Genomic DNA, 27,990 nt, shown 5'->3' on the forward strand with positions numbered 1-27,990 from the left:
CATTCATTCCCGATCTGCCATTGGAACGTGTTCGCTCCACGCGGAGCAAAAGCGTCGTTCCGAAAGTGCTCCGGATCTGCCATCGCAATTCAACAAGAGATTTTGCAGAAGAATTTTGAGTGCAAGCCCCGGCGAGCGGCCCCCATAGATACAAAAATATCTAGCACGCCCCATAGATACAAAAATATCTAGCATGCCTCGGCAAAACTGACTCAACTCTAGCACTAGATATTTGTGGCTGCGCACCACACAGATACGCCACGGCTAAGGAATCTTAGCAAGAATAACGGAGTCTTACGATCCAGTTAGACTGACCGCGCCGGATCACTTGACTAGAGCACTTATTGAGACTTCTAAATCATGCAATATCTACGTGGAAGAACTAGAACAAATGCAGACGAAGAACAGCAAAGACTAGTCGGATTATTTCCGATTTTGCGCCACCTTTATTGCTCTTTACATTGTTTCGTGACACGTAAAGTACTTAGGCACTTGACAAAATTTTCAAGCCACCTGAGGTCCTAATTGATGATAGCTTTCAATTTCGCAGCAGACCCCGCGAATCCAGCACATTCATGGAGAAACTTTTATTGCAGTCGCCAGAATGCACATCAGTGCCATTGTGATATCAACAGACACACGTTGCAGGGGCCAGTAAGAACACTGTTCAACGTTCCAGTTCAGTTTAGTCCAGGTGGCATTCTCTGGACACTCCAGCACCTCCTAGGTTAGTGTATCTGATCATACGTAATTTTTAGTGTAGAGGGATCTGGGAAGCTATTGCAGGGCGGCAGTCTCACGGCACGTAGGTTTCGTGGGAGTGACCGCCGCAGTGACCTGTCAGTTGTGCGGCGCTCCTGCTTCGCACTCACTTCTACATGCCCAGATCTAGCGTACAGTAGTACCTCGATGTTGTTGCCGGCGACCTGGTCGCGGACAAAGGCGGACGCGCGGTGCTGGGCCATGGCCAGGGCGGTGCTTTGGGCCAGCTCCTGTTCCGTCTTGACGAAGGCCACGGCCATGTCGTAGGTGCGGAACACGCGCCAGTTGATCACCCCGTCCACGCGCCGAAGCAGCGCCTCGTGCACCACCTGCGGCAGTGATGAGCCAGGCTCGATCCTCTGTATGTATGCTCGCGCTGCACGCGCCAGCACAGAACCACGCCTGTATGTGTGGCTCCGCAAAAATCGCTTGCAGTCGCGTAAATTCTCCGGCCGAACCTCCAAGAAGCCATCAAACGGGTGTGTAAACTCCCGAGGACCTTCAGCAACACCGGCAACTGGAAACTGACCACCCAAGAACCTGCAAGTTCGACATTTCACCCAAGCCCCGCCGCGCCGGGAACTAAGCCTAACGGGCCAACCGAGCGTGGCCCCGGGTTCCACGGGCGTGCACTGGCTTGTGGTTCTTTAGGCACTCAAACTGCGCGCGCTCCGCGATTCGACCTCATCGACGCTACAACCCGCCAGACTTCTTCGTGAGGCCACTACCACTGGACAGAACAGCGGAGTCACCGACATGCCCTCGCTCCAGATAAGTTATCTCCGCACAACTACCTAGGCCGCATGGAGAAGTCGTGCCCCGACGGCCAATGACATCGCTGATGCCAAGCCATGGATCACACACTAAAAGTAAGCCGAACTGACCTCCACCTGAAACAATCATCTTCAAGCCCTTAGACGGGCTGAATATCTCGGAAACTACGATTACTCAAGTAGGTCTCGCCATCACATTAGCCGCAGACCTCACAGCAGAAGAGAACTCCCAGGCTTACATCAAAATTCGCCCGCAACAAAACTTACTCGCCGTAGACAACTCCTACCCCACCGAAGTCCGAAAGCTCCTCGAAATCATGGAAATTGCTCTCGGGGAAGAAAACACGCCGTACAGACTTACCTTGCAACTCGAGCAGACCAAGTCAAGGGAGTTATCCATGGCGTTTCCGGATATACAAGCCAAGAGCTCGTGACATGCCTTCACGTAGGACACCGAAAAATACTGCACGCCCGCATGATGGGACAAAGCAATAGCGCAGTGATCACCTTCGAAGGTGTGTACCCCCCACACCACATTACAGTCCACAGGGCGGTGACTCGTGTCCATCCTTACCGGCCGCGCAGTACACCATGCCTCAACTGCTTGGAAATAGGCCACAAGACCGAAGTGTGCCCTCGGAAGCACACGTAACACTACTGCAATGTATGCAGCACCCCCTTCACTATCGACTCTGAGGACGAAGAACCGCATCAACTGTGGCGGGGATCATGCCCCCACCGACCTCAAATGCCCGTCACGACTTCAAGCGGATGAAGACCTCGCTGAAAGCATGCAGGCTCGTCAACAATGAGCCACCCGTATTCGCCAACGGCCAAACAAATACCCACCGCCACCTCTATTGGACGACGCCGACTATCCACAGTTGCAAAACCGCTTCAGCGCACTCCGGAAATCCACAGCCAAGATCGCTCCCAATCGGCACGCCGGTCTTCAAGCAGAGCCTGCAGCAAGGACGCTACACACCGCTGCAAATTCGCCTGAAGACTCCCAACAAGGAGCGAGAGGAATCTGTGACTCGGCCAACTCTAGCCAAGAGGCGCCTCTTCGCCTCAAAGACCAGAAGCGACCGCTCAACCAGAGTAAGTGACCCACGCCTCCCAGCCCTTCACACACACCGTTCCCACACGCCATCATACCGGGAAATTATTACGCAAACCGAAATGAATCCAATGACTACAGCAACAACACAACCACCTGCGGGAACGGCTGTCCCAGCAACCAATCTGGCACCACCCACTTCTCCGCATATGAATCTCCAGGACATAATACGGCAACAGCAAGAAGAAATCTAAAATCTCCGGACTCACTATCAGGCCCAAATAGACAGTTTACAGTCTACCATGGTTGCCTTAACGGCTCAGATGAACCGCATGGAACAACTACTCACCAGCCTGACAACCAAACGCCTGTCTCCAGATGAAATGCCACCAACAACGAAGGTACTTGTCCAAAGCTCAATCACACCAAGCTTAAAACGCAAAAAGGCTGACTTCAGATGTCACATAAAAAATGCCGGACAACAGCTTGATATAATCCTCATCCAAGAAGACCACGGATGTCGTGCCATCCCGGACTACACCACCTTCAGCACTCCCAGCATCCCTCACACCAAACGTCGCACTCAGCAGAGCACAACTCCTGTATCACTTTAACTTTGGTCCACAACAGCATCCCAGCCATTCAGATCGACAGCTCTGAATGGAACACCGGCCCACAAGAAACGGTTGCCGTACAATGCCAACCAACGAGTACGATGGCACCCCTGACAGTAATTAATACACATTGGAAACCAGGCAGGGACATCGGATTGGTAGATTGGGTCGAAAGAGTGGCACACGACCACAAATATAGCCACCTGGTCGTTGCTGGAGATTTTAATAGCCACCACACAGCGTGGGGCTATACAGATTCAAGTCCATGAGGCCGCAAACTACAAGAAGTTACCACACAAGCAAAACTGACACTACTTCACGATATCCTGCAACTCACCTGTATTGGAAATAGCGTTGAAAGAAATACGATTCCAGACCTTACATGGACCAATCAACCCAAGTATGAACAGTGGTAAACACCCAAGAGAAACTGGCCAGCGACAATCACATCGTTGCTATTGCGTTAGCGCCCTTACGGCCAAAACAATGCGGCCGACGAACAAATTTCCAAATGGGCACCATCGCCCTTACGGCCTTGGAAAAGGTCCGAACCCTGCTTCAGGAATCCGAGCCACCAGTCAACCAAGAGGAATGGAGCAAACAGATCCACCAAGCCGTACGCAAGAACACCACAGAGTTCACGACGACACGAGAACAGCCCACCGTTGACAATCACCTCCTCGCACTATGGGACCGGTGGGTTAGCCTGAGAAAAAAACTGCACAGAAACAAGAACAACAAAAAACTACGCCGACAACTTCAGGAACTCTCCGACGAAATTCAGAAATATTTGCAACAGCTCATCAATGACAAATGGGTGCAATTGTGCGATAGTATGAATGTTCGTCTCCATACAAACAAAGTTTGGCGCGTCCTTAACAGCCTTGTAGGCAATAAGAAAACAAGCCACACCATTCAAAAGCTCAAGCTTAACACAAAAATGACTAACGATGACCTAGCTGAGCTTCTGCTGGATCATTTTTCCCCCACACCACTACAGTGTCTACTAACGAGTACCCGAAGACGTCATTCCCACAACCATCAATTCCGGACATCGATCAGCCATTCACAATTCATGAATTGCAAAATGCGATACAAAGCATCCGAAAAAATACAGCTCCTGGACGAGACCAAATTACGTATAAAATGCTGCAGAACCTACCATACAACCACTTAATAGCCCTCCTAGGTTCCATAAACCAAGCCTGGGAAAGTGGGCAAATCCTTATGGTGTGAAAAACGGCGCATGTAGTTGCTATTCCTAAACACGGTAAATCACCTGATGACATTAAGAATTTGCGCTCTATTTCTCTTACCTCCTGCATAGGCAAACTCATGGAAAAGATGGTTCAGGCACGCATTGAATGGGCTCTAGAAGAAAACCAGGCTTTTTGCTATACGATGACCGAATTTCGCCGACATGTCTCTGCCCAAGACATCCTACTCCGCATTCATAGAGACATAGTGGAAGTGAAGAGCACTGCCCAAGCTCGTACCATGGTCCGGATCGATATAAAGAAAGCTTTCCACACCGTCGCTCAAGATCCAATACTCAAAAAAGCAAAACGCAACAAATTAGGACCCCGAACTATCTAGTACCTTAGAGATTTCCTCACTAACCGGCTCGTCAAAATCAAAGTAGAAGACCACATCACCAATGCCCGCAAACTTACAGCAGGAGTGCCCCAAGGAGCCATATTTTCTCCAATTTCGTTTAACCTGGCCATGAGCGATCTTCCACCCCTTCTGAATGATATCCCGGGACTGAAACATTTCATCTATGCCGATGATATTACCCTTTGGTGTCACGCGGGCTCTCCTGGCACTCAAGAAGAGACGCTGCAGCGAGGCATAGACGTAGTCACTCAATACACGGCCTCTATTGGACTGGTGTGCTCTCCTGAGAAGACAGAGTACACGGTTATCATCAACTCCCGCAACGCTAACGCAAACGATATCCGGGGACTCATCAGGCTACACCTAAACGGGAAAGAAATTCCGCGAAAACATCCATGCGGATCCTCGGCTTTCACATAGACATAGATCATGACGGCACAGGTACAACCTGGCTGAAAACCATCACTACTCAAGAAAACCAGATCCTCCACATGATAAATAGGGTGTCCCGCAGCCGTTATGGTTTTAAGGAACATGAAAATCGCAAGGTGGTGTAAGCTCTCCTTATCTTACGGATCATGTACGGCCTTCCTGACTTTACCTGACAAAAACTCAGCACACAAAACTGAAGTAATTCTCCGCAACGCCACCCGTATCATGACAGGTACCCCAAGATTCACCCAAAATGACCTATTATATGCCACAGGCGCGTTCAATACACTCAGTAAGAAGACTGACACGCACCACCTCGCCCAAACCCAAAGACTACGAACGTCGCCTCAAGGTCGTCTCATTCTCCTTGATCTGGGCCATAACATCTCGCAGCTCCAGCATATTTCACAGAAGACACCAAAATCAAACAAAACTGGTTATCATCACGGACAGCAAATCAGCAATTCGCGATCTACGGGAGAATCACATGTACCCCCCCATGCGCTACTCACTCGCCAGCATCACACGTAACCACGCTGAGCTTCATACCACTGTGATATGGGTCCCTGGACACGCAGGGGTAAAGGCGAATGAGAAGGCCCATGCCTTAGCCCGAGCTGCTCTCTATGATCCGGGCACCCCAATACTGTGGCCTCGCTTCTATTACCCAAAAGAGCACCCCCGAGAAATGAATCAGACTCGTAGAAAGTACTTACGGGACGTCAGAGATCACAGAACCACCCTTCCCTTCCCCAGAAAATTCGCCCACCCTGACGCTGTTGTCATTCGACGTGCACAAACTGGCACGCTACCAACACAACACATAGAACACTACATAGACGGGCTTTCAGGCACACCAAAATGCTCACACTGCGACCAATACTCCAACAATGAACAGACCCTCTGGACAAGCCCTAACATACAAAGCACCCTGAGATCTTCCCTGCAACCAATTCCTGCCAGAAAGCGCCCTACTTGCTGGGAGGCATGGGTCACACCCCCTAAGGAGCTTTAAGAGCTTATTAGACCACGCTTGTGAACCACGTTAAAAACACGTCAGGACTATAGATAGCCAGGACTATAGTCCCTGTAACCTAACCAAAAAGCCGAGCAGTCCTTTGGACACAGGTTTCAAAATAAAGTTTTTCTCTCTCTCTCTCTCTCTCTCTCTCTCTCTCTCTGTATGTATATAGTGCCTGATGCTGCTCCAAAGGAATTCCTGGAGCAGGCAAACATGTGGCAACCCCCGAGGGCCAGTAATAATTACGATGAGGGGGCAGTTCATACCAATCCACGATGGGAATTTGCATGACGGCTATCTCGCGGGCATTATTAAATGTTCTTATGCGCATTCCTTTCCAACCTAGTTTCGCTCTGCGTTCGTTTGAGAAACTGTCTCCATGGTTGCGTAAAATCTGTGCCATGCGACTGGTAGTTCAGAGCCAGAACGCCATGTTTCGCGCGGTCACTGACTGCGCCGAAATGAACTTAGAGTCGCCAAATCCCAAGTGTGGCAGGTGTGACGTCATGCCACGTGATCCGTTGCGGAGAGGTGTCGCAGCTGCGCTAAATTCTAGCCACCTAAGCTGGGCTGCTCGGAGCAGGGTGCCTCAATGCCAGCGCCGCCGTACAGGGCGGAGACACCCTTTGAACACTCCTGTGCCGCCAAAGGGGCCAGTTTGAGTAAAAGTGCTCAACGCATACAGTTAATACTTCGCTAAAAAGATTTAATTATACGTCACGGTAGAGTTAATACTAGGCTACATGTGTCTATACTGTGCGAGGACATTCCCAGTCTGGTGTTCTCGCGTAATCAGTACTTTCAAGTTGTACTACGTTGCCAGTGAGCACCTTAGGATGAGCAGTAACAACCAGCCAGAACTGCCGGCGTTTGCTTTCTGCTGTGCAACGGTTCAACAACAAAGAGCTGAGTTGCTTTCGTTTCCCCAGAGATTCAGCAACGCTAAAGAAATTCGAAGATTGAAACTGTCGTGACATGGAATGAAAGCACGAAGCGTTTGCCTACCGAAGGAAGCCAGTCGTAGAGCCGCACTGTAAGTCACAAAAAACGCTCCTTCACGGTGCTTGGTCATTATATATGGCTCCGAACATCACGTGACATCTAGCGTGGCGGTCGCATATGGTGCCCACTATCTGTCGTGGCGTTAAAAGACAACCACCGGCAAACGATAACAGAACAGAAACTTCGCGAGTAAGCCGCATCGCAGCGAAAATTATGACGCGTCTTGCCGAGGCGGCGAGCGAGTGACCCAAAATGGCCGTGCCAACATATACGTGTCCGCTCTCTGTACGGCGGAGATACGCGTGCGTCAAGGCACCCTCGACTCCTCATGAAGGTTTGCCAGCTGCGCCATCTATGCATAAGCTTTATCGCAAGCGACAAGCTGAACCTAGTTACCCAGCTTATATAGCTAGACAGCAGGCTGTAAAATCCCAAGCTAGGACAAACTTTCTTCAAATACTGTGCACATACTCTTTTCAAAACGAAGCCAGAAAGACATTTCGCTCATGATAACTAGGTTTACAAGAGTTACGCATGAGTCGTTCTTTCTTTTCACCCTGCCGTATGACTACTAGCTCTAAAAGCATCATTTCACAGTAGTGCTACTTTGCAGTGTGCCGACCTTTGGCTGCGAAGGCAGCGCCGGTCGCAAGCCAATTTTCCGGTTTTGTTTCTTGCACGGTTATACGGCCGGTCATGAAAAGCTGGCCCTCTAATTACTTCAATTGTGTTCTTGGTTTTGGGAAGCATTTTCAAACATGCACAAGCGATGTACGCACGTGTTGAAGTAATATGCAAGTCCGAGCTACAATACAATACCATTCGCATTGTAAACGATTTACTAAGGTGTCCTCTCTCATCTAGAGTTAAGGACACTTCTACTTTATGTGTTCAAAATTTTTTTAATATGCCAGTGCCATAATGTTGTGACTGAATATGGTGCGAAAAAATTCCGGGGATAATTTGTGGTTTCAGGCCGCTTTGTCTGAAAATGTTCGATAATGTGGTTCGAAACCTTGCCCATATTTGTGCAATAGACGCGCTTTATTGCCTATCCTGAGGAGCATGTCAGGTTTGAGATCTGGTGTTATTTACGAATGAGACAGTTGTAACACGAAACCATGAAGGAAACTGTGTAACGCTGCACTGCTTGCGCAGGCCAGACAAAGGCGAGCACAAAGAAAGACCACCGTCTCGACAGGTGGCGCAGGCGCATACCTTTCTCAGCGTGCAGAACTTGTGCGCGCGGAAGGCGGCGAGCGCGATGAAGAGCGCCACAAGCCACACGGACTGACTCAGCGGCTCGTCCCTCACCGAGCGCCAAGACACGAGCGAGAAGACGGCCAGCTGCACAAGGTAGGCGGCCAGGTCGAGTCGAGCGCACGTGGCCAGCATGAAGGACGCCGACGGGCCGCGGGCGTACTGCGCAGTACCGAGAGGGAACGGTGAGGGTCAGGACGTGGAACCCGTCTCAGCCGTGTTCTGAGCTTGTCTTCCATACGTCTATGTGTTAACGAGGGAAAACAAGAAGTAGCGCATTTAGGGAACTCCGAGGTGTCGGTGACTGGTTTATACACTAGACGTGACAGCGTTAATACGGTCAAAATAGTATTTTCCCGGCATCCACAGCTGGTGGTATCCTGAGCCGTGTTTGTGAGCCCTAATAAACAAGTGCGCGCCAAGAAACGTCATCACCACTAACTGAAAACGACTACGGTGGCGGCCTTAGGCGAACGCCTGCCTGATGCTGGAATCGGGAGCAGCGACAACTGGAGTGTGGAAAGGAGGAGGCTTTCCCATAGCTGGCGGAAAATCATACTACGGCGGACAAGAAAGACAGGATACATTATTTCAGGAAACACAACCCCTCTGCACAGAAGTTAATTTATCCTCCCTGCGGTGCTTGCTGCGTCGTGGCTGTTTTTTTTTTTTTTTCGAGAAATGGTGTATAGCCGGCTTGCTAGAGCTGAAGCGTGGTTTTAAACATCATCGTGATGGTGGGTAATTTTATTTGTATGGGATCGTGTACTCTTCGCTGCCTTTGTTCATAGACTAAGCGTCACCGCTGTACTTAGGTTATCAGTAGCCACCTTTTGCACTCGTCAAGCCACCGACCCCTGACAGAGAAGGTAATCAGGGTTACAGCGAGAAAAGCTACCACGCAGGCCAGGAAATTCAGATTTTTCGAAGTAGTGAAGATCCTAAGATATCAATGTAACATTCTGTAGCCAGTCGACCAGGATTTACGAAAATATTGCATGGGTGTGTAAGGCCCGTAACTAAAACCATTGGCGTGCCGAACTATCGAACTATCCAGCGGAACAGCCAGCGAAGCTGCTTTGGTTTTATTTCGCAGCACACATTCAAGAAACCAAACACCATTAGGCGGAGAGTAGTTTAAATGAGCGCACTAAAATTTTGTGTTTTGCCGGCTGGTGGTTTCTGTGTGATCGGCGGAGGGAGCGGATGTGTCACGTTCGACGCCAACCGCTGTTCCCATGCCCCGCGTTTCTACAACTGCTGCGCTGCCCCCTCTATCGCTACCCGCGGCTCTAACACCACGCGGACCGAATGCATACGCCACACTCACTGCGCCCTCTTCCCCGCCTCGCCAGCTGCCGCTCCTCGCTCTGTCTTCCTACTTCCACTTCTGCACGCGGACATGTTCTGTTCGCGGACATTTCGCGGCTCGCGTACCCCCTTGTAAAGGAATGGGTCGATGGCTACAGGCGCTGGAGGACAGAGCATCGCAGTAAGATGGAAACACGGATATATTTACAGCCTGAGCTTGAACTATGACGGGAAACTGTAGCGGGTGCCCAGAAAAACGTTGACACGGCCCGTCAGACACTGTGCTTGGTTTTCAAGAAATTTCCAGTCGTTCATCGAAGCTCTAGCGTGCACTCCGTTCAGAGGGAGAATTCTGAGTTTTGCCCATTTATTGTCTGTTTTGAAGGGTTCACTTTCAGTGAGCTCTGATCGGCTGAGTTAACAGACGACGCGCGCACGTGAAGAAAGATCAGCGAGGCAGGGCGCTGGTTTCTGGGCTGTGGCTTAGGTAAAGTGTAGTGAGCTAATTTGCAACTGTAAAAACGTCATGACTTGCAACGGACAAAAACAAGACAGGTTCGACATGGACACGACATAGAATTCCATCTCAGATATAGTAACGTGGCGCGCTGTCAGCAGCCTCTGTAGAGTGCCAAAATGCCCGTTCAACCATTCTTACTAATCTCGCTCTGTGACGTGACCACCCCTTCGAGAGTATGAACGGTAAATGCAGCAGCTCCGCTCCAAAACACCCACTAGACGATTAGATCACGCCATCACGTCCCCAGATCTCTAGACTTAAATGTGGGTGTCCTGTGCAACAGTTTGGTTATTTTTGACAAACTAGTCCCGGGATGACAAGATACACGGACCATGGCGACCAGCTCGACCGAGTGGAGCAGCACGATGCATCCCTGCAGCGTGACCGCAGCCGTAGTGAAGATGGGCGCGGCATGGAGGAACGCTGCCGCCAGGACTCCGGCCAGGGCGGTGGCCAGCGAGATGGCCGCCAGAGAGTTGTACAGCACGCACTGCTGCTGCCTCCTCTGCCGGTTGCTGGCCACCGCGCTCGGGGACAGCAGCTCGCTGTCCCAGTCGCTCGCCGAGGCGCTGCTGCTGGTCTCGCTCCCCTCGGGCAGCGCCGAGAGAACCTTGTCTTTCTGCGCGCACAGGGAACGTGTGTAGGTGCACGCTGCTCCAGGCAGGCAATGCTTTGCTTCGAGATGGCGAAAGTAAGGACACATCTTGAGGCGTAAATGCGAAGAAAATACTCCTTTATGTGTGCGTGGTGCACCCGATTCAATTCCTATGCGGCCGCTCTCCCGAAACTGCACCGACCATACCCCGGCAAAACTGGGCGTCACTCACTCACACTCACACTCACACACAAAAAACATCTTTTAATCACGCACTCACTCACACTCCCGCTCACCCGTCGTCCTCACCACTCGTACTCACTCGCACTCACGTTCACTCACGCCCTCCACCACTAGCCCTCACTCGCGCTCAGGGTCACCCTTCGCCTTGACCCCTCACACTTGCACTCATACTCACCACTCATCGTCACCACTCGCTCTCACTCACGCTCACCATTCGCCGTTGCCCCTCGTCGCCTCCCCACGCACGCGAGTGTGTGCAGCAGACCCTCCATAAGACACGAAACCTAACAGCATTAGTGCATTATATCTTCAGAAGGCCATCAAATCATATTTCTAAATCAACACGCCACCAGAAAATTCTGGTATGCCCCATAGCAGGAACTCAGTGGTGAAATATTTTCGAAGTTAAAAGCAATCCAGCCATTAACAACCATCACAGCGAGCGGCTCCTGCGACTAATAGCCAACAGCGAGTACCCGCGCAATAGCGGCGCTCACTGCGGTAAGCCCCGCATATGACGCGAGTAGCTCGAGTACACTTGCGAGGGGTCAGAGAGCCTCACCGCGAGTGGCACTCGCACTCACGAGTGGTAAGTGGGGCTCGCCGTGAGTGGAGCTCGCACTTAGTCGCTTAGTCGCACTCACATTGACCAGACTAAAACGATGGCGAGGCTCAGTCCCCACTGGCGAGGGGTGAGTGGAGGTGTGACTGAGTGCACTCGTGAGTGAGCCCGTCCGACTTAAGGCACCGACCGGACGCCGCAAAGCAGGGGGTACGTGCCAACGCGAAATCGTATGTAATCGTACTAAGCAATCATTATTATTGCAAAGCGAGCAGTCAACATGTAATCGTGCCGAGACGTTCGGGCCGAATTTTGGATATACACAATGCTGCTGCATCGATTATGCGCTGCTTTTTTTCTTTTAGGTGTGCAGCAGGCTATGTGCGTGGAAAGCAATGTCGGCATGTATAAACCGTGCAACTCGTGGTAGCAGCTTTGAAAGCTTGCTGTGAAGACTGTCTTCAAACTCACTGCAACAAAAGGAACTCCGTTGCCGCTGCACGTTTTTCACTGAATGACAGAGCACGAAGGAGCACTACTTGGTCTAAACCCACAAAACACAAAAATACAAGGCAAAGGTTTCTTCGTCTTAAAAAATGTGAAAGTAGACTTACGAGCTCGAGGAGCCACTTTGGCAGGTGTAGTAGTGCCTTCATGGTGTGTAGGTGCAGGTACCTGCATTGGATAGCAAGGGGGCAAGCCTGTTACCAAAATCGGTCAAAGTGTTCGAAACGAAAGCAGCGAGGCTCGCGAAAACACGAATTAGCATTAGTTAATATCTATTTAAAATTGCTGTATTTTATCTGCCTTGGAACGCTCCGTTTTCGAGAAGTTAAAATTATGTACACCTCTTTACGTTCTCCAGTAAATGGGCTTTCTTGCATAGCGTTTTCACCGCGAATTAGGCGGGTCGCACTCACCAACCTCGCACTGTACTGCGGGATAGTTTAGCGGCTGAAATTGCACATCAAGGTTTTTTGATGAATCCGCTCGAGCTTTGATGAAATCGCATTTATGAATACTGAATTCACGAAATTGCCTAGTAGGGACGCCGGCTTATTAAAGAGGGAATAGATGCTTAAACACGGTGTTCGGCTGTTTCCCTGAATTCATTCCGTAAGACTGCACTTTTACACATAATCCTTCAACGTGCAGCTGTGTTTGGTCTGCGCCATATGTAAAGACAGCTGTGTACGTTCTCGCAACAAAGTGCACCATTTGAAACCTGTTGGGGAATTTTGAGACGCGCTGGATAACTTAACAATTATGTTCGCGTCTGTGCGTGCTTTGCACGCATGGAATATGCATTAGCGCTTGTGACTGTTTTCATGCGTGCCTGTGTGGGTGTGTGAACACGCCACGCAAAAACCCTAGCTTTTATTTAGAAGCAGAAGTATGTGCAAAAATTACGTTATACGAACAATACGGAAATTCTCTACAGCATAGAGCGAACTTTCTCTAGTTTGTTAACGCTTACGGTTTTGTGGAACAAAACATGGGCAATGCAGAGAAATCTAAACAAGGGCAAGCCCTGGTTCGCAACTAAATAGTTTGGCCAACGCCCTCTGTTAGTTTGGCGTCGCTTGTGCCGGAGCGAGAAAGGCATGTACGAAAGAAAATGACAAACGGTGAGCGAGAACCTCAGAACGGAACAAATATTGCACATAGCCTATCACGTATACTGCATTTTCAGTGGAGCACAAGCAACCTTAGCAACGCCTAAGACGACAGATGGCTCACTCACTCACTTTTTTTGCCCTGAGATTTTATCGTAAATGGAAACATTGTTTCACGAGCAGACACATCATGGGCTTTACTGAACTTACAAAGCTATATTGGAGCACACGCCGATTCAGGGAAGAGCAGAGTAACTGGGAGTCATTGCATTATTGGAGCGAACCGGAGAGGTAAGAATAGTACGATTCCTCTCCAGCTCCTCTTTTGAGGAGGATTTGAGGATGGAAGATGAAAGTGCGGGGAGAATAGATGGGAGAGAAAGCCAGGTCTAAATGCAGAGCATGATTGCCTATTTTCCGTTAGTCTAGGGTAGTTCAGTGCGACGGGTCGCAAGGTTGGCAACCCTTCTAATCCTTTTCAAGCGTACGTATGCTACAATCGAGTTGAGAAGCCTGTTTTTTGCAAAATGGCAAGCAGAGATGAAATGCGCCATGCGTCCGCCACGAGTGTGGCTTCGGACTAAGCAGAATATCCTCGCTCACAACTAAACTGTCTGAAAAACACTTATTTTGTCTCGTCGTGATTGGCAGACACTCGCAGAAGACCTGAGGAGAAGATTTATCAATTCCATACTCTATGCGTTGCTCGTAAATATGGCGGCTGTGGTGCCTGTTTACGGACGGACAGTTGTCCGTGCTGATGGGCACGCGAAAGTGCGGACCACGTACAAAAGCTACGAATTCCCTCTGCCGCCCGACAAAAAGGAATGCAAGCAAAAAAAAGCCACAAACAAAATAAGCGCCCCTTGTCGCCCTCCGAGGACATCAACGTTACCCGTCGTCCTTAGCGGCCATCTCCAGCGCCGTGAGGATCTTTGCGTGCGTCTCGGGGTGGATCATGCCGCTCTCGAACTGCTTGCGCAAGGACACCTGCACCACAAACAACGAGTCATCCAACAACAACGTCTGTGAAAGCGAGACACCGTTACCGTCGTAATGATTCCCCAACCAATTTAATGAAACTAAACATCATAATGGCACTGCAAGCTCGCCGGAAATTAGCTAGACTTAAGTTTCTTCACCAACTCTAGAACCACGAATTTCTACATGATCCTTCATTGTACTTGCAGCCTCTTTCATCCCGGCCAACCAGGAACTATCACCCTCTAAAATTCACTCCTATTTTTGCTCGCACAAACAACTACAAACACTCTTTCTTCCGTCGTACTTTAAGTGAATGGAATGCGCTGCCTCCTGAAATGTTTACGTCAAGAAATGCACATTCCTTCATTGAACGGTTACAAAATTAGTTCTTTCACTAGATATGCATAATGATCCCTCACCCGAACCCCCCCCCCTCCCCATTTTTTCTTTTTTTTTCTTTTTTTCTCTGACGTGTTTAATCCCACGGGCATCTCTTGGTGTTTCCCCCCCCCTTGCCTTTGCATTTTTTGTGCAATTCACTTCTGTATGTTTGCCCTTGATGTGTATTTTTATCTCAATGTAACAATTCATGTACACCCCCACTCCTGCTTGGGCCACCTGTGGCCTGCAGCATTGAATAAATAAATAAATAAATAAAATAAAACACCACCACGTCGTTGCATCACATAACGTGTTATGAGGACCACCGCCACTTGCCTGTAGTTCCCGATCGAAAAGATTAACTATAACTCTCCAGGCGCGGAGAGCAAAAGCAAATTCCCATAGGCATGCGCTATATCACAAACCTTAAGAAAATACGTCCCCAGCCAATTGTTCTAAAGCTCAATACTTGTTAGCATGGTACTTAACAGATGTTCACGCTTCCCCAAAACCTATGATCTGTAAATCATTTGAAAAAGTTTGGGCCTGTATGGTTTATGTCGGTGTGCTACGAGTATCTAAATGGGAGCACTGGGACACAGTCACAAGAAGTTGTAACATTTGGGCAACGTAACCTACACAAATGTCAGCTGACATTTGTGTAGGTTTACTTTGCGGTAGTCAGTCATTAATTGTGCACACGAACCTATTTCTAACTTATCAAGCCTTCAGCTGTATAAGCTCACCAAATGGAGGAGTGTAACAGGCATGCTATCTAAACCTCCACTGTAATCACAAAAATAAATCAGGCGGAATAATCATACCAATTGCTTCAGTGCTACGGAGCAGTTCTACAGTGCAGATGGTTTAACGCTATACACAAAATCAGACGACCATGAAGGTAACAAGAATATCAAAATTGGCATCTTATAATTCCACATAAATTGGTAAAAGCGCATGCAAGTTTTGCCCAATCAGGCGCATTTTGTTTTGATAGGGTGCTCCTTAGATGATAAAATGACAGGCGCTCACACTATAAGGTGGCGACTTAACACACTTGCTGGGGGCTGGATTTGAATCCTCGGCATACGGATACATGCTCAACGCGGAGGCAGAACACGGCTTCAACGGCTGACACATGTTGAAAAAACTGAAATTGACCAAACACATCTATAACACGTTTGGGTGTGCCAAAAATGACCTTGCACGCTACCGCAGACATTGGTTGTGTCAAGTGCCGTTACGGAGCTATCCGCTACGAACTTATTTAGGTACACATTGTAAATCTAGGAAGTTTGTACCTGCATGCCTTGATGGTACTGTTCGCACTACCCCATCATACCACAGCAGAAGAGTTGTACCGCTACGGCCTTCATAAAATTGTTGTCGGGCTCACAGATCGCAAGATGCGTCTACACACGCGCGCGCACACACGCGCACACGTGCACACCCACACTCACACACACTTACATGTATACACTCACGCATGCGCACGCACGCGCACGCACTAAAGTTAATATATCTTAGAAGCTCCCCATTAGAATATATATTGCTGAAACTCCCAACCCAACGCCACTACCACAAACACCCACAATACTACTGAAGTGGTACAGCACACACAGACCAAGGATAGAGAAAGAAAGCACAGGACAGGCGCTTCCCGAAACCGCCGTCTCTTGGCGCTGACTGCCCACAATTATAAAGCAACAACATCGGTGAAGTACGCAGGAAGTCAAACCTAATGCGCAATCAACTGATGCAAACATCTCCACAGATGCCATTAGACAAGCAACACTTCTTCATAGCACCTAATGCAACGAACGTAAGGGGGACGAGCACTAGGTCTTTCACTGTCTGTGGCCTCACTTACACTGCCTAAATCGAACCATGAGCCTTCCTTCTGGGTGCTCACATAGTTCCAGACGTTGCAGCTGGCAAAACAACTCGGGCCATCATCTTCACGGACACCCTAGAAGCCATCAAAGTAGAACGCACCCCAAAACGACGACAAATTACGGCTTGCCGAATACAAACTCCGTAAAACTATCGTATAAGACCATAACGTCGACATACAGTGCAGTGGGTACTTTCCCACAGCGGTAACACCGTGACTACTGGGCACTTCAGCTGGCGGGCAGTCAAACAGAGTCTCCCCTTGTGGCATCTGGGGCCTTCTTTTCCACAACACTTCTGCACGACAATGTCGCCCGATACTTTAACAACAAAAAAACAAATCTTCCCGATAATTCCACAGCTATTGCAACTAATACCTCCCAAACATCCCACGAGCTAATCAGTCAACTTGTGGGAGACCCGCAGAGGTTATGCTCTCACAGATTGATTGATTGATTGATTGATTGATTGATTGATTGATTGATTGATTGATTGATTGATTGATTGATTGATTGATTGATTGATTGATTGATTGATTGATTGATTGATTGATTGATTGATTGTATTCTGGAAGAGGTCGTAAGACCCTCACGGGGATCGGGGAGAGTGGGAACAGGGAAGAGGTATGAGAATAAAAGCTATCAAAAAAACATTTGTACTTGTCACATTAGAAGGTAAGTTCGCACTTGTCACAGAATCACTATAACCCTTACAGGGCTGAGTCAATTACGAACCAAACAGCTTTATAGAGACCATTCTGGAGAGGGAAGTCTCAGCGCGCATTTGACGAGTATTCTCCTGTCCATCCCTTAGACTGGAGTGTATAGAAGTTTTGATCGTCCTTGAGAAAAGGCAGGGAACATCCAAATGTGATAGTGAAGACTTGATACGACTAATTCCCCACGAAAGGTATAGTTTGGAGTATATGCTGTACGGGATATATGCTGGAGTATATGCTGTAAAAATAATGTCGGTGGTATATGAATATTTTGCGTACATCTTGTTTGCAATAACCTCTCGTTTTCTAGGAGAAGTTTTAGAGCTGTGAGGAGCTGTGAGGAAAACCACACGGGAGGATTCCTTAATGCCCTGATGACTGGTTTTCTTTGCGGTAGTTTTCAGGCCAGGTCGTGTCCTTTGGTGCTGGGTCAGAGGAAACCATGGGAGGATGTACCATACTCTCCCAGGCAATCATGTGCGTTTTTAGCTTCCCTGTGACAACCTCGGTGTGCGCCGGAGTCCAAACCAAACTAAAGGATACAATTGTTGCCGTAGCTCCTGAATATCTCGCAGTACAGTAGTGGCAGTTGCCTTTGGGGTGAAAGGCCAAATTAATTCACAAATTGCCTCGTAGGAGTTTGTGATTACGCGTAGTTTGACTTGAGGCAGTGACGGGCGATTCTCTTGGATGTTTTAAAGGGCACTAGAATTCCGAAAATTTCGGCTTCTGCTACTAGGCCGTGGATTTGGGAGATATTGCAGGACCCATAAGGGGCGGTAATCCAGGGCAAGTCCAGGCTACAGCTGCGGCATTGTTGGCCAATGCTGCGTCTGTAAAGACATCCATTTCGTCAATGGCTTAATCTTGACGTATACGTTTGACGAGGTGCTCCCTAGCCACCGGGTTGGAGCACCGTGGAGGCCATCGTCTGATGAGTCCAAGGGGTGGACGTTCCCATGGAGGAACAGTACCTTGAAAGCGCGCTTATGAAAGACGCTGTTAAACGCGTCCCACTTAAGGATTGCTTGTCCTTCAGGTGAGCATTTGAGGTGCGTTTGAGAACGTAGCTGAGTGTCCGCCATGACATGTCGTAAACAGGAAGAGGCACTGTCCCCAGATTCTAATGCCCGATTAATAAGCTCGAGAAGAATAGACTGCCCTTCTGGGGGCAGACTACGGCGGTCCTTCCAGGTGACTGTGTCGTGTCCTAGTACAGACCTAGGATTCCCATGGTGCAGTGCAATTTGTACTTCCCCATGTGAGAAGAGGCTATCTAGAAAGCGCTCAGGTTCTGGAATCTCAACAGCAGAAAGGTGTTGTCGGCAACTGGCATCGGATGTCAGATGGGGAAATAGAGTTTTCAGGATAGCCTTTTCAATACCTGGATAGCCTCTTCGACATTTTCAACATCCGGGTAGTCGATGTGTACGCAGAGTTTTGTAGCGGTTGAGAGCTTAGTCTTATTCGTGCAACTCAGGCCACGAAAGATTGCTCTCAGGCGCGCGAGCCCTCTCTCCTGACCTAAACGATCCAGAGGTGGTTGCGTTTCTCCTGTTGAAGTGTTTTCTGGTATCCATGAATGATTTTATACTGATGTTTGAGCTTCAATATCTCGCGATGTGGTTTACCTTGAGATCTCTAGCGATTAGTAAGCCGCTCCGCAGTGCGCGAAAGGTTATGCATGTGGAGGTCTGTATGGGAAATCTCACCCTGCTTTCAACGGCTTCGATAGCATTTGTGCGAGCATTCGTGATAGTGGAAACGAGTTCAGAGATGTCGAAAATGTCGGTTGGCGTGAATAGATTCCGAAAACAATCCTGCTCTCCGCATTCAAATGAAGGAGAAAACGGTAGTGATTGCCCACCCCAGGGACAAGTGGCAGGCAGTTTCCCATGATTTGACCTCATTCGACCTCATTTTCTCCTGGCTGGAGAAGGTGAGGTATGGCATCCTCTCTTTTTGGGAAGGATGTATAATCCCACGCAAGTGTAAACGAAAGGCTCGTTTCGTAGTTGTAGATGGCCACACTATGTGGATTGATCGAGAAGCTTCCTACTGAGATCACTAATTAGTACCCCGCAGTATGCTTCGAGATTTGAAATATGCATCATTGATGATTGGTCCAGAACATTTAAAGAACATGAGGGATCCAGTCGTACGGGCCCCGAACGTGGGAGGTGACATTGACGGCGATAGACGCACACTTGAATAAGGCCTTCGCCACCGGGAGGGTAGATTCAGACATTTATTACTTCACGAGATGAATCTTTATTCGAACGACGCTGGACAGCTTTACGATACTTGTGAACAAGAATAATGGCTTGGCCACTAACACTGAGCTTTGATAGGACCTCTTGACTTGTGGGGTATAGTAGGGTCCAAAAAAGAAACGAACTTAAAAATTTTGCATGTGACTTGTTTCTTGCAACAGAAGAGCCACAGGTTGTAGAGAAGAAATTTGGTGTTTATGAACAGGGCCTGCTTGAGCAAAGGTGCGACGGTTCCACTAAACATTTAGCCCTTCGAGAGGAGACGGCCAGAAGGACATTTACCAAGCTTGTTTCTTCCTGTGTTTGGCTTCCTCTGGCGTCAACATTCCAGTGAATTAATTCCGGCATTTTCTGTGTTACTAGTTTAATGTCTCCTTGAAGGCTGTTGAATTGTTCTGACACTCTTTGTTGTTTTCAAATTTCAACTGCGCCTCTCACTGCTCAAGCACTTGCTCCATGAGGTACGTGGAGGAGGCATTGAGCAAGGCGTTCTTTTGGCGCGAAATCTGAGAGCAGATTCGGCGTTCCGGACTCTTTGGTGGAGGGGGAGAAATTGAGTGCATGCGATGTACAGATTTTCGGAGAGATCCAAGTTCCTCCTTCAGGTTATGCAAATCAGTGCGTGACTCGTGAAGTTCCTTTTAAGTTGCGCGTTCTCCGCCATTACCGGGTGACTTCGATGTAGAGAGTGTGAAGATTGTGCGTGTCCTTATTGATGCCATTCACCGCAGAAGCCCGTGAGGTTCCAGTAAGGCCTTGGCCAGAGACAGGCACTCATAGTCCCGTATGCTAGAGGATTGTTGTGTACAGTTTGGTTTTTAGCCGTTTTCTTTTCGGCTTTCTGGAGACTACTAGGACAAAATTTACTAACAGGTAAGTGGCCAGCCTTCTTGCATGCCACGCACAGTTCAGTGGCAACTCATTCATCAACTTCCGAATGAGAGCAGCCGCATTCTTTGCAGATGCTGGGAGAAGGGCAGAATTTTGTCATGTGTCCACGTTCATGGCAGTTAAAGCAGACTATGCATTTGGGCGATATTCTTCTTCCCAAACCAGCTCCATGTAGTATCTTATCACTCTCGCTAAAGTAGTCGTGTCAAAAGTTAACACAGCTCGATTAGTCTTTCCAATCTCATAAACGTGAAGAATGTCCGCCAGTTAGCAGAGAACACATTCCATAATGGCTTCGTTGCTTTCCGCCCATTCTACACATATTACATAACGCATCATGAATGCTTCACGGGTAACGCTAGAACAAACAAGTCGCCCCAGACCGATTTCTGTGCTCCGCGTGGCACGAAGATGGCTCAACAATCGGTCACGTACAGTGGTCATGTACAGCACTGGAAGGCATTCGAAGCGTGCACTTCTGGCGTCAAATCTCTGCATAATTAGCAGGACCCAAAAGATGCTGCAATGACAGGCTGCTTCGACGGTGGCCCTTTTTAAAGAAGGCTCACCTCACCAATATAACATGTACTTCACCGATCCCTCAGGCCAATCTGCTCCTGTTTCCGCAACAGGCCTCAGTATCATTCCTGCGGCATAAATTCATTCACGCAATTACTCTGTGCTTGGCTTCTTTACCACACACAAAGAATGATTGGGTAGTCTTACGGGTAACCGTAGTGGTATCGCTGGGAAATAATCAAATTGTTCCCCAGCGATACCACTACAGGTTGGACAAAAATGACGTTTATCATCCCAGCAAATATTGGAGGACTTTCTTTGTAACGTGATTCCCTAGTATCACGTAAACGGTTATGTATCTGTTTCCCTTTTGTACTTTTTATGGCATGTTCGCATACGTACTTTGAAGTGTTCGGTACCAGATTGATGCCAGCCGTTTCTTATAAAATTGACCGCGTCGTTCAATAACAAATGATGCAACACATTTTTTGCAAGAGTCGCCATACCCTCGCAGCATTAGACGCCATGCAATCACCCGCTGATCACTCATCAATGACACCGGCCGTTCCGACGGAGCACTGCCTAGTTGGCACTTGCTTCCCGAGCCATGATTTATAGCCATAAAGAGAACTCACTGTCTGGATCGTGCGTATGTTCCGGTTGACCTCCCTGAAGGCCTTGGGGGCGTCCATCCAGCTATGGGCCATGCGGGACGCGCCCTGGGAAAGTGTGACCGCCAGAACGGGGAACAGAAAACATGTGGGGTCAGCAAACAGAGCGCGAAACTACACATACATGTGAATGAGTCGGACAGAGAAGCGCTGGTGGGCTTTGAAAAATGGCATCAAGGCTATACCCCACCTGCTCTGAACATTAAAAGCACCGATCATTGCACTGAAAGCCGGCGGGGCCGCTGAGCCTGCGTGCGGAATCGCAAAACTGGTATCAAGGTTGGAAAATTGCACGTAAGATTTGCTCGGCGCCCTATAAGCCCCGTTTTCCCGACACTGCATCGCGAACTGCGCTTCTCCCGGCCATAGGCGGTGCTCAACCCAAGGCGACAGGAGCAGTGAAAAAAATCCTCCGTCGCATGCCCCCGCGCGAGGGACACGAGTAAATGCAGAGCATTGGGGTCGTTTACGTGGCGTAGGGTTGGTGGTGGTGGTGGTGGTGGTAGTTGTTGGTGGTAGTTGGTGGTGGTAGTTGGGTTTGAGAGAGAGAGAGGAGAGAGACGTAAGTAGGTAATGTCAACTTGTTATTATTTATTGCCATCACTTGCACCCCCCCTCCCCAATCGGTGGGATCTTTATTGTTTCTCTCCTTTTATCTCTCGAGGGGTGGCCTGGGGATGGAGGGGTGTTCAGTCGGTTGTCGACGAGGGGAATGCCTCTGGATTTACTCTGGTCCCTCTCTGCGGGGCCTCTGGGGAGAGTGGTCGTTGAGATGGCGAGCGTCGATTTAGCGCACGACGAGCACGACCGCTTTGTGGTCGCTAAAGTGGACGGTGAGGGGTCCGGGAGTAGGGGCTGGACGCACAAGGACGACGACGACGACGCAAAGACGAGGTCTATGTAACGTTTAGTGTTTGGGGGGTTGGTGCTATCACGTGTACACCACGCAGCTATCACGCCGCTAGCACGCCGCTGAGTCGCCAACGCACGCCGCTAACGACGTAGTTTGAATGAGTCAAGGATATAAGGCGCGTTCGTAGCCTTTTATTCTGTGTCGTTTTGTGGCGCAGTGGGTAGAGCATCATGTACCCTGCGTTCCACCCGCAGGGTCGTGGGATCGAAACCAGGCGCCGGTAACTGTTATTTCTTTTTCTTTTTATAGTGTAAGGGGAAGCTGGCTGCTGCGGACGCTGACGCACGGGTGACATCGTGAGTTATACAAATGCTCTGCATTTAAAAACCACGACCATAGCGTAAAGACACATCTCAAACAAGGCGGTGTCAGTAGGTTTCACCCCGCATTACGGAACACGCCACTCCAGCGTTATAGATAAGCTTCGCGCCTTCTGTACGGGCAGACTGCACAAGCTGTTCTCAGAGGAGTCACTCCCGTCTGTTCCTACACATGATGCTCCCCAAAACGATCATCGTAACTCGAGTTTGCACACTGTCCTCATATTTCCACAGCATTGTTCGCTAAACGTATGGGTACCTCGTCCTTGGGGGACTCCAGCTGGTAGCCGAGTGAGAGGAGGTCCGGCAGGTAGATCTGTCCCTCGATCCACTTCCAGTCGGCGCCGCTGAAGGTGCGCTGAGCGCGCTGCCGCTGCCGGGATTGGGCGGCCGCCTCCCACACGGAGCGAATGGACACGCGCACGCGCTTAGACTCGGACGCGTCCAGCCGGAGCATGCCTGCAAGAGGGTTACACATTAGCACAGGGTGCCTGGTGGTATAGCGCGTCAAAGGAGTCACGGCTCTGAGCAGGAAATGCTCTGCCGAATGAAATTCCGAATAAAGAGTGTTGCGATGGCACGGGCGTGCACTTATGGAGGAGATTAAAATGGTAGGGTGAATTTAAGGACAAGCTATATTACAACACGAACACCACCAGGTACTAGTTGCTACTACTTGATAGAGCTGTCATGCTGAAGAATGCTGTGTTTTTTTTTTAATAATTAGAATGGTTCGTAGGTAGAGGAGTTAATATCACTTTCGGTGATGAGGAAAGAAGTCCGCGTCCTGAAATTTCTGAAATTTCATACGGGGGAAGAAAATTTCTAATGGCGTATTAAAAATGAACGAACGCCATCTTGTTGAAAAACAATTATAAGTGAAAATTTACAAGGGCTGGGAAAAAGGAATATTTAGTGTATGAAGCAGGGTTCCTAAGTGAAAAAACAGAGATCATCTTGCACCAAAATATATCACCTCAAAATCGCTGTCACCAATGTAGCCGAACTGTGCATGTAATTCGGAGGGCCAGAAAATAGAATTACAACGATCTCGAGTTATTTTGGAAGGTCTCCTGAAGATGCGGGAATGACAAATGATTCCCTCACCGACTTGGGAACCAGGATTACCTAACTGTGGTTAAAGAACATATGTCACGGTTTTTTAATAGGCAAATCTTTTTGGTTGGAGACCTAAATTTGCCAAGTCTAGACTGGGAGGGGCTGACCTGTTCCCAGTTCATTAAAATTCTAACACTATTTTTAATATTATGCTCGCTCACGATCTAACTCAAATAGTCAGGCAGCCAACACACGTGCAAGGACATGCAAGCTATATCCTAGATTTGGTATTCGTAAAGCGTGCTTTTTCAGAACATACTGTAGTCGTGGAACAGGGGCTTTCAGATCATGAACTTGTAAGCGTGTCAATTCCTCTGTTTCAATGCAGTAGCCACCAAAAATCACCCATCCAGTATTTTAATGATCATTCGAGAGCTGATGATGACCATGTAATAGAATACATGTAAGCTGTACTTGCAGAATTTAATGATGACGCTTTAAGCACGTGCGCTCTTTGGGCAAAATTCGTTGAGACGTGCCAATACTGTATGAACAACTTTATCCCTAACAAACCCAAACGAACGCACAAACGTACGCCATGGATGACTCATGAAATTGTTAAACTAAAGAGAAAAGTTAAACGGCTAAGAAAGCAGCATGCGCAGCGCACAGTTATCAAGGAGCACCAAAGAATCCTTACTGAAAAAATGCATCGCTCAAAAGAATACTACTTTAAAACCTTAATGCCCAATTTTATAAAGAATGATCCTTGCAAGTTCTGTAATTATCTTAAAGATAGGAAGAAACCCGTTTCAAAGATTGTACTTGACGGCCACATATCAAACTCTGGCGACATTTCAAATCATTTCAACACATTGTTTCATAGCGTGTTTAATGTTTACGGAGCAGCTACGTCTTCTGTAGCGTCATCTCAACCATGCGAAGTCAATTTCATTTCATATGTTGGTTTGGTTTTCGTGCTTGTAAACCGAACTACGGAAAAGAGTTGCGGTCCTGACGAACTACCCAACGTCTTTCTCTGACGTTATGCCGAATGCGTTGGCAAATTCCTGTTTGTAATCTTCCATGCTTCCCTGTCAAAGCAACATTGCCGCGTGACTGGAAAATGGCCCGAATGGCGCCTATGTTCAAAAAAGGCGACAGATTATCAGTACCTAATTACAGGCCAATATCTCTAACTTCCTCATGTTGTAAACTAATAGAACGCAGTATAGTGAACCAGAGTACAGAATTTCTTGAAACGCACTCCATACTAACACATTTCCAGCACTGCTTTAGAAGAAAGTATTCCACCGTGACGCAGTTTGTTACCGTTACGCAGGCGTTTGCCGGCGCCCTCGATAATAACATTCAGATAGACACCATTTTTCTAGACTTTTGTAAGGCCTTCAATAAAGTTCCTCATGAGAAATTAATCTACAAATTAAATAAAGTAGGTCTTCCGAAGGTATTGGTCGCATGGGTAGCTGAATACCTGAGCAATCGGGTGCAGTACGTCGCCATCGAAGGTCAAAACTGGAGTCTTTTGCCAGTCACGTCGGGTGTACCCCAAGGCAGTGTATTGGGGCCCTTGCTATTTTTGTGTTCCATAAATGATATTGTAGATGTAATTGAGCCAGCCGTCCTGATTCGGTTGTTCGCAGACGACTGCGTTTTATTTCGTGAAATTCATAACACACACGATCAAAGAGAGCTAAACAAAAATCTAGACTACATATACAAATGTTGCAACAAATGGGTTATGATTGTAAATACATTAAAAACAGTCTCCATGTGTATAACTCGAAAAAAATATCCCCTTCACTATGCTTATTCCCTTGGTTTATCTACAGTTAAACAGGTCAATAACTACAAATACCTAGGTGTTACATTCACTGCTAACCTGTCTTGGAATTCACACATTGATAACATTTGTGCATCTGCTTTCAGAAAATGATGCTTCTTGAGACTCAAGCTTCGCAATTTACCACCAAATGTAAAACTTCTGTGCTATCAGTTCTACATTCGACCAAAATTAGAATACGCATGCGTAGCGTGGGATCCCTACACAATATGTAACATAGATAAATTGGAAAGAATTCAGAGAAAAGCAGTTCGCTTTATATATTCCAAATTTCGTCGCACGGATTCTCCATCGGAACTAATGTCAGCTAACAACATTCCACTACTTCAATCTAGAAGAAGGCAACTCCGCTTAGACTTCCTGAGTTCCTTGCTTAACCACAGGTTTGCGATTGACCATTTATTGTATTTAACCCCTTTGTCAACTAGAAATACACGGCATCACCAACCAAACTCTTTAACACCATATTTTGCCAAAACAGATACATATAAATTTTCCTTTTCTCCTCACACAGTGTCTGAGTGGAACTCCTTGCCAGAGCGCGACCGCCTTGCATGGTATGTATGTTTGTCGCATTGTGTATATTTGTTTATGTAGCACTGTATATACTTCCTCATTTTACTCACTTTGTTATTTCTTGCGTTCGTGATCAATCTTAGTTCACTGTTTTGCTCGTTGTGATTCGTGATTGCCCGTCCTGCTTGGACCACGTGTTGTGGTCTGCAGTATGAAATAAATAAATACAAATTTCGAATGGTGTCGCTACATCCTTCCGTTTGTTTAATTTCAGCTCAACGGGGCCAGAATTACAGCGGGTCAGTGTGGCTTAGCGTGCGTTTTTTCACTGCTACTCAGCCCCATCTTCATAATAACGTCCGAAAAACTCTCAGCCTGTCTATAACTGTACCTGCCGTACAGCCATAGAGAAATGAAACGCGAACACGAAAGTGTCAACCACAACAAACAAATAGCGCGATTTCGTTCCGGGCAAGTGAAATTGTCACGGTGAAAATTAATTGCAGTAACCAAGAATGAAAATGTCTCTATCCAAATGTAGCACTAGCGAGGCATTATTTCATATCCACTGTCCATATTCCTGGATTTTGCGCGTTCTGAATCTCTTACAACACTTGGGGCTTTTCCTATGGCATTGTTTCTTCGCTTTCGGGGGGAATTACTTCGGCAGGCACATGTTCCACACGATAAGAGCTCTCTGTGGCTAGCGTGCGCCTGTTCTACTCACGCGTCACCACGTTCTCCTGCCACGCGGCACTGGCCAGGCGAGCGCTTGTTGCTCTAGGCACCCTCTTCCTCTGGCACTCGTTTCCTATTTCGAGCTCAGCGGCTTGCTACTTACTCTCGCCGATTTTCCAGACGCCACGGTTACTGTTGCGCGTACAACAGCAGAATATTGCCGTTTGGCCACTCTGCGATCGCTACGTTTGTATTGCCGTGTGCCACCGAACGGACTCTAGTAAGCGCCGCTGTGTCTTTTGTTACAGTTAGCGATGAAAACCTCATTACTGATTTATGTGCTTCTGAGAAACTTTGGGACTTTCTTCCGAATTCAATATGTATGTTTCAGAATGGAGGATCAGATGCAACGTTATAAGGCTTTGCAAAGCTGCAAAAGTGGCTTTTACCCGAGGAACCATCGACATGTGGAAAATAAACTGATTTTGATTTGATTTGATTTGAAGGCCACCTTACCCAGAACCTTCATCAGGGGAGTCAGGGTGAACGCGACCACCAGGTTGGTCTCCAGCACAGTGAGCACTCGCACCAGGCGGCCCTGCAGTAAAGACGACGTCCATTGTAGCCGTGCATTCTGATACGGGAACCGATCACTGCGGACATCGAACTGCACAGCAGATCTTGTAGTTGCTTCCCAGCAACTACAGAACATACGATAAGGAGGTACACTGCTTACAACCACGTATCTTCCGCCTTCTGCGGCACACAAGTATGTGCTGCACGTTTTTAGCCTTTCGGTTAAATTGAGTGGTGGAGTGAGTAGGAAAGAAAAGGCGAGGACGGATCGTGCGGAGGAAGGCGAGACGGGTTTTCAGAAAATTTAGGCAAGGAGCACTGGTGAAGTGAGGGATTATGACATGAA

The 27,990-nt window shown here is 48.2% G+C and overlaps 1 protein-coding gene across 1 annotated transcript in view; it reads right to left on the reverse strand.

The window, feature by feature from the left end:
* Nucleotides 1-27,990, reverse strand: part of LOC144137601 (sperm-specific sodium:proton exchanger-like) — a 95,468-nt gene that overhangs the window by 15,467 nt on the left and 52,011 nt on the right. Inside the window, exons 9-16 of the mRNA XM_077669535.1 lie at nt 27,585-27,666; nt 23,211-23,410; nt 21,683-21,766; nt 14,284-14,378; nt 12,387-12,447; nt 10,704-10,991; nt 8,500-8,703; nt 906-1,091 (exon numbers count right to left, since the gene is read on the reverse strand). Of these exons, the coding sequence (XP_077525661.1) occupies nt 906-1,091; nt 8,500-8,703; nt 10,704-10,991; nt 12,387-12,447; nt 14,284-14,378; nt 21,683-21,766; nt 23,211-23,410; nt 27,585-27,666 (1,200 nt within the window). The remainder of the gene's footprint in view (nt 1-905; nt 1,092-8,499; nt 8,704-10,703; nt 10,992-12,386; nt 12,448-14,283; nt 14,379-21,682; nt 21,767-23,210; nt 23,411-27,584; nt 27,667-27,990) is intronic.

The sequence above is a fragment of the Haemaphysalis longicornis genome, unplaced genomic scaffold, assembly GCF_048455015.1.
Source record: "Haemaphysalis longicornis isolate Haplotype H1 unplaced genomic scaffold, Haemaphysalis longicornis Haplotype H1 scaffold_41, whole genome shotgun sequence".
In the NCBI taxonomy this organism is placed as follows: domain Eukaryota; kingdom Metazoa; phylum Arthropoda; class Arachnida; order Ixodida; family Ixodidae; genus Haemaphysalis; species Haemaphysalis longicornis.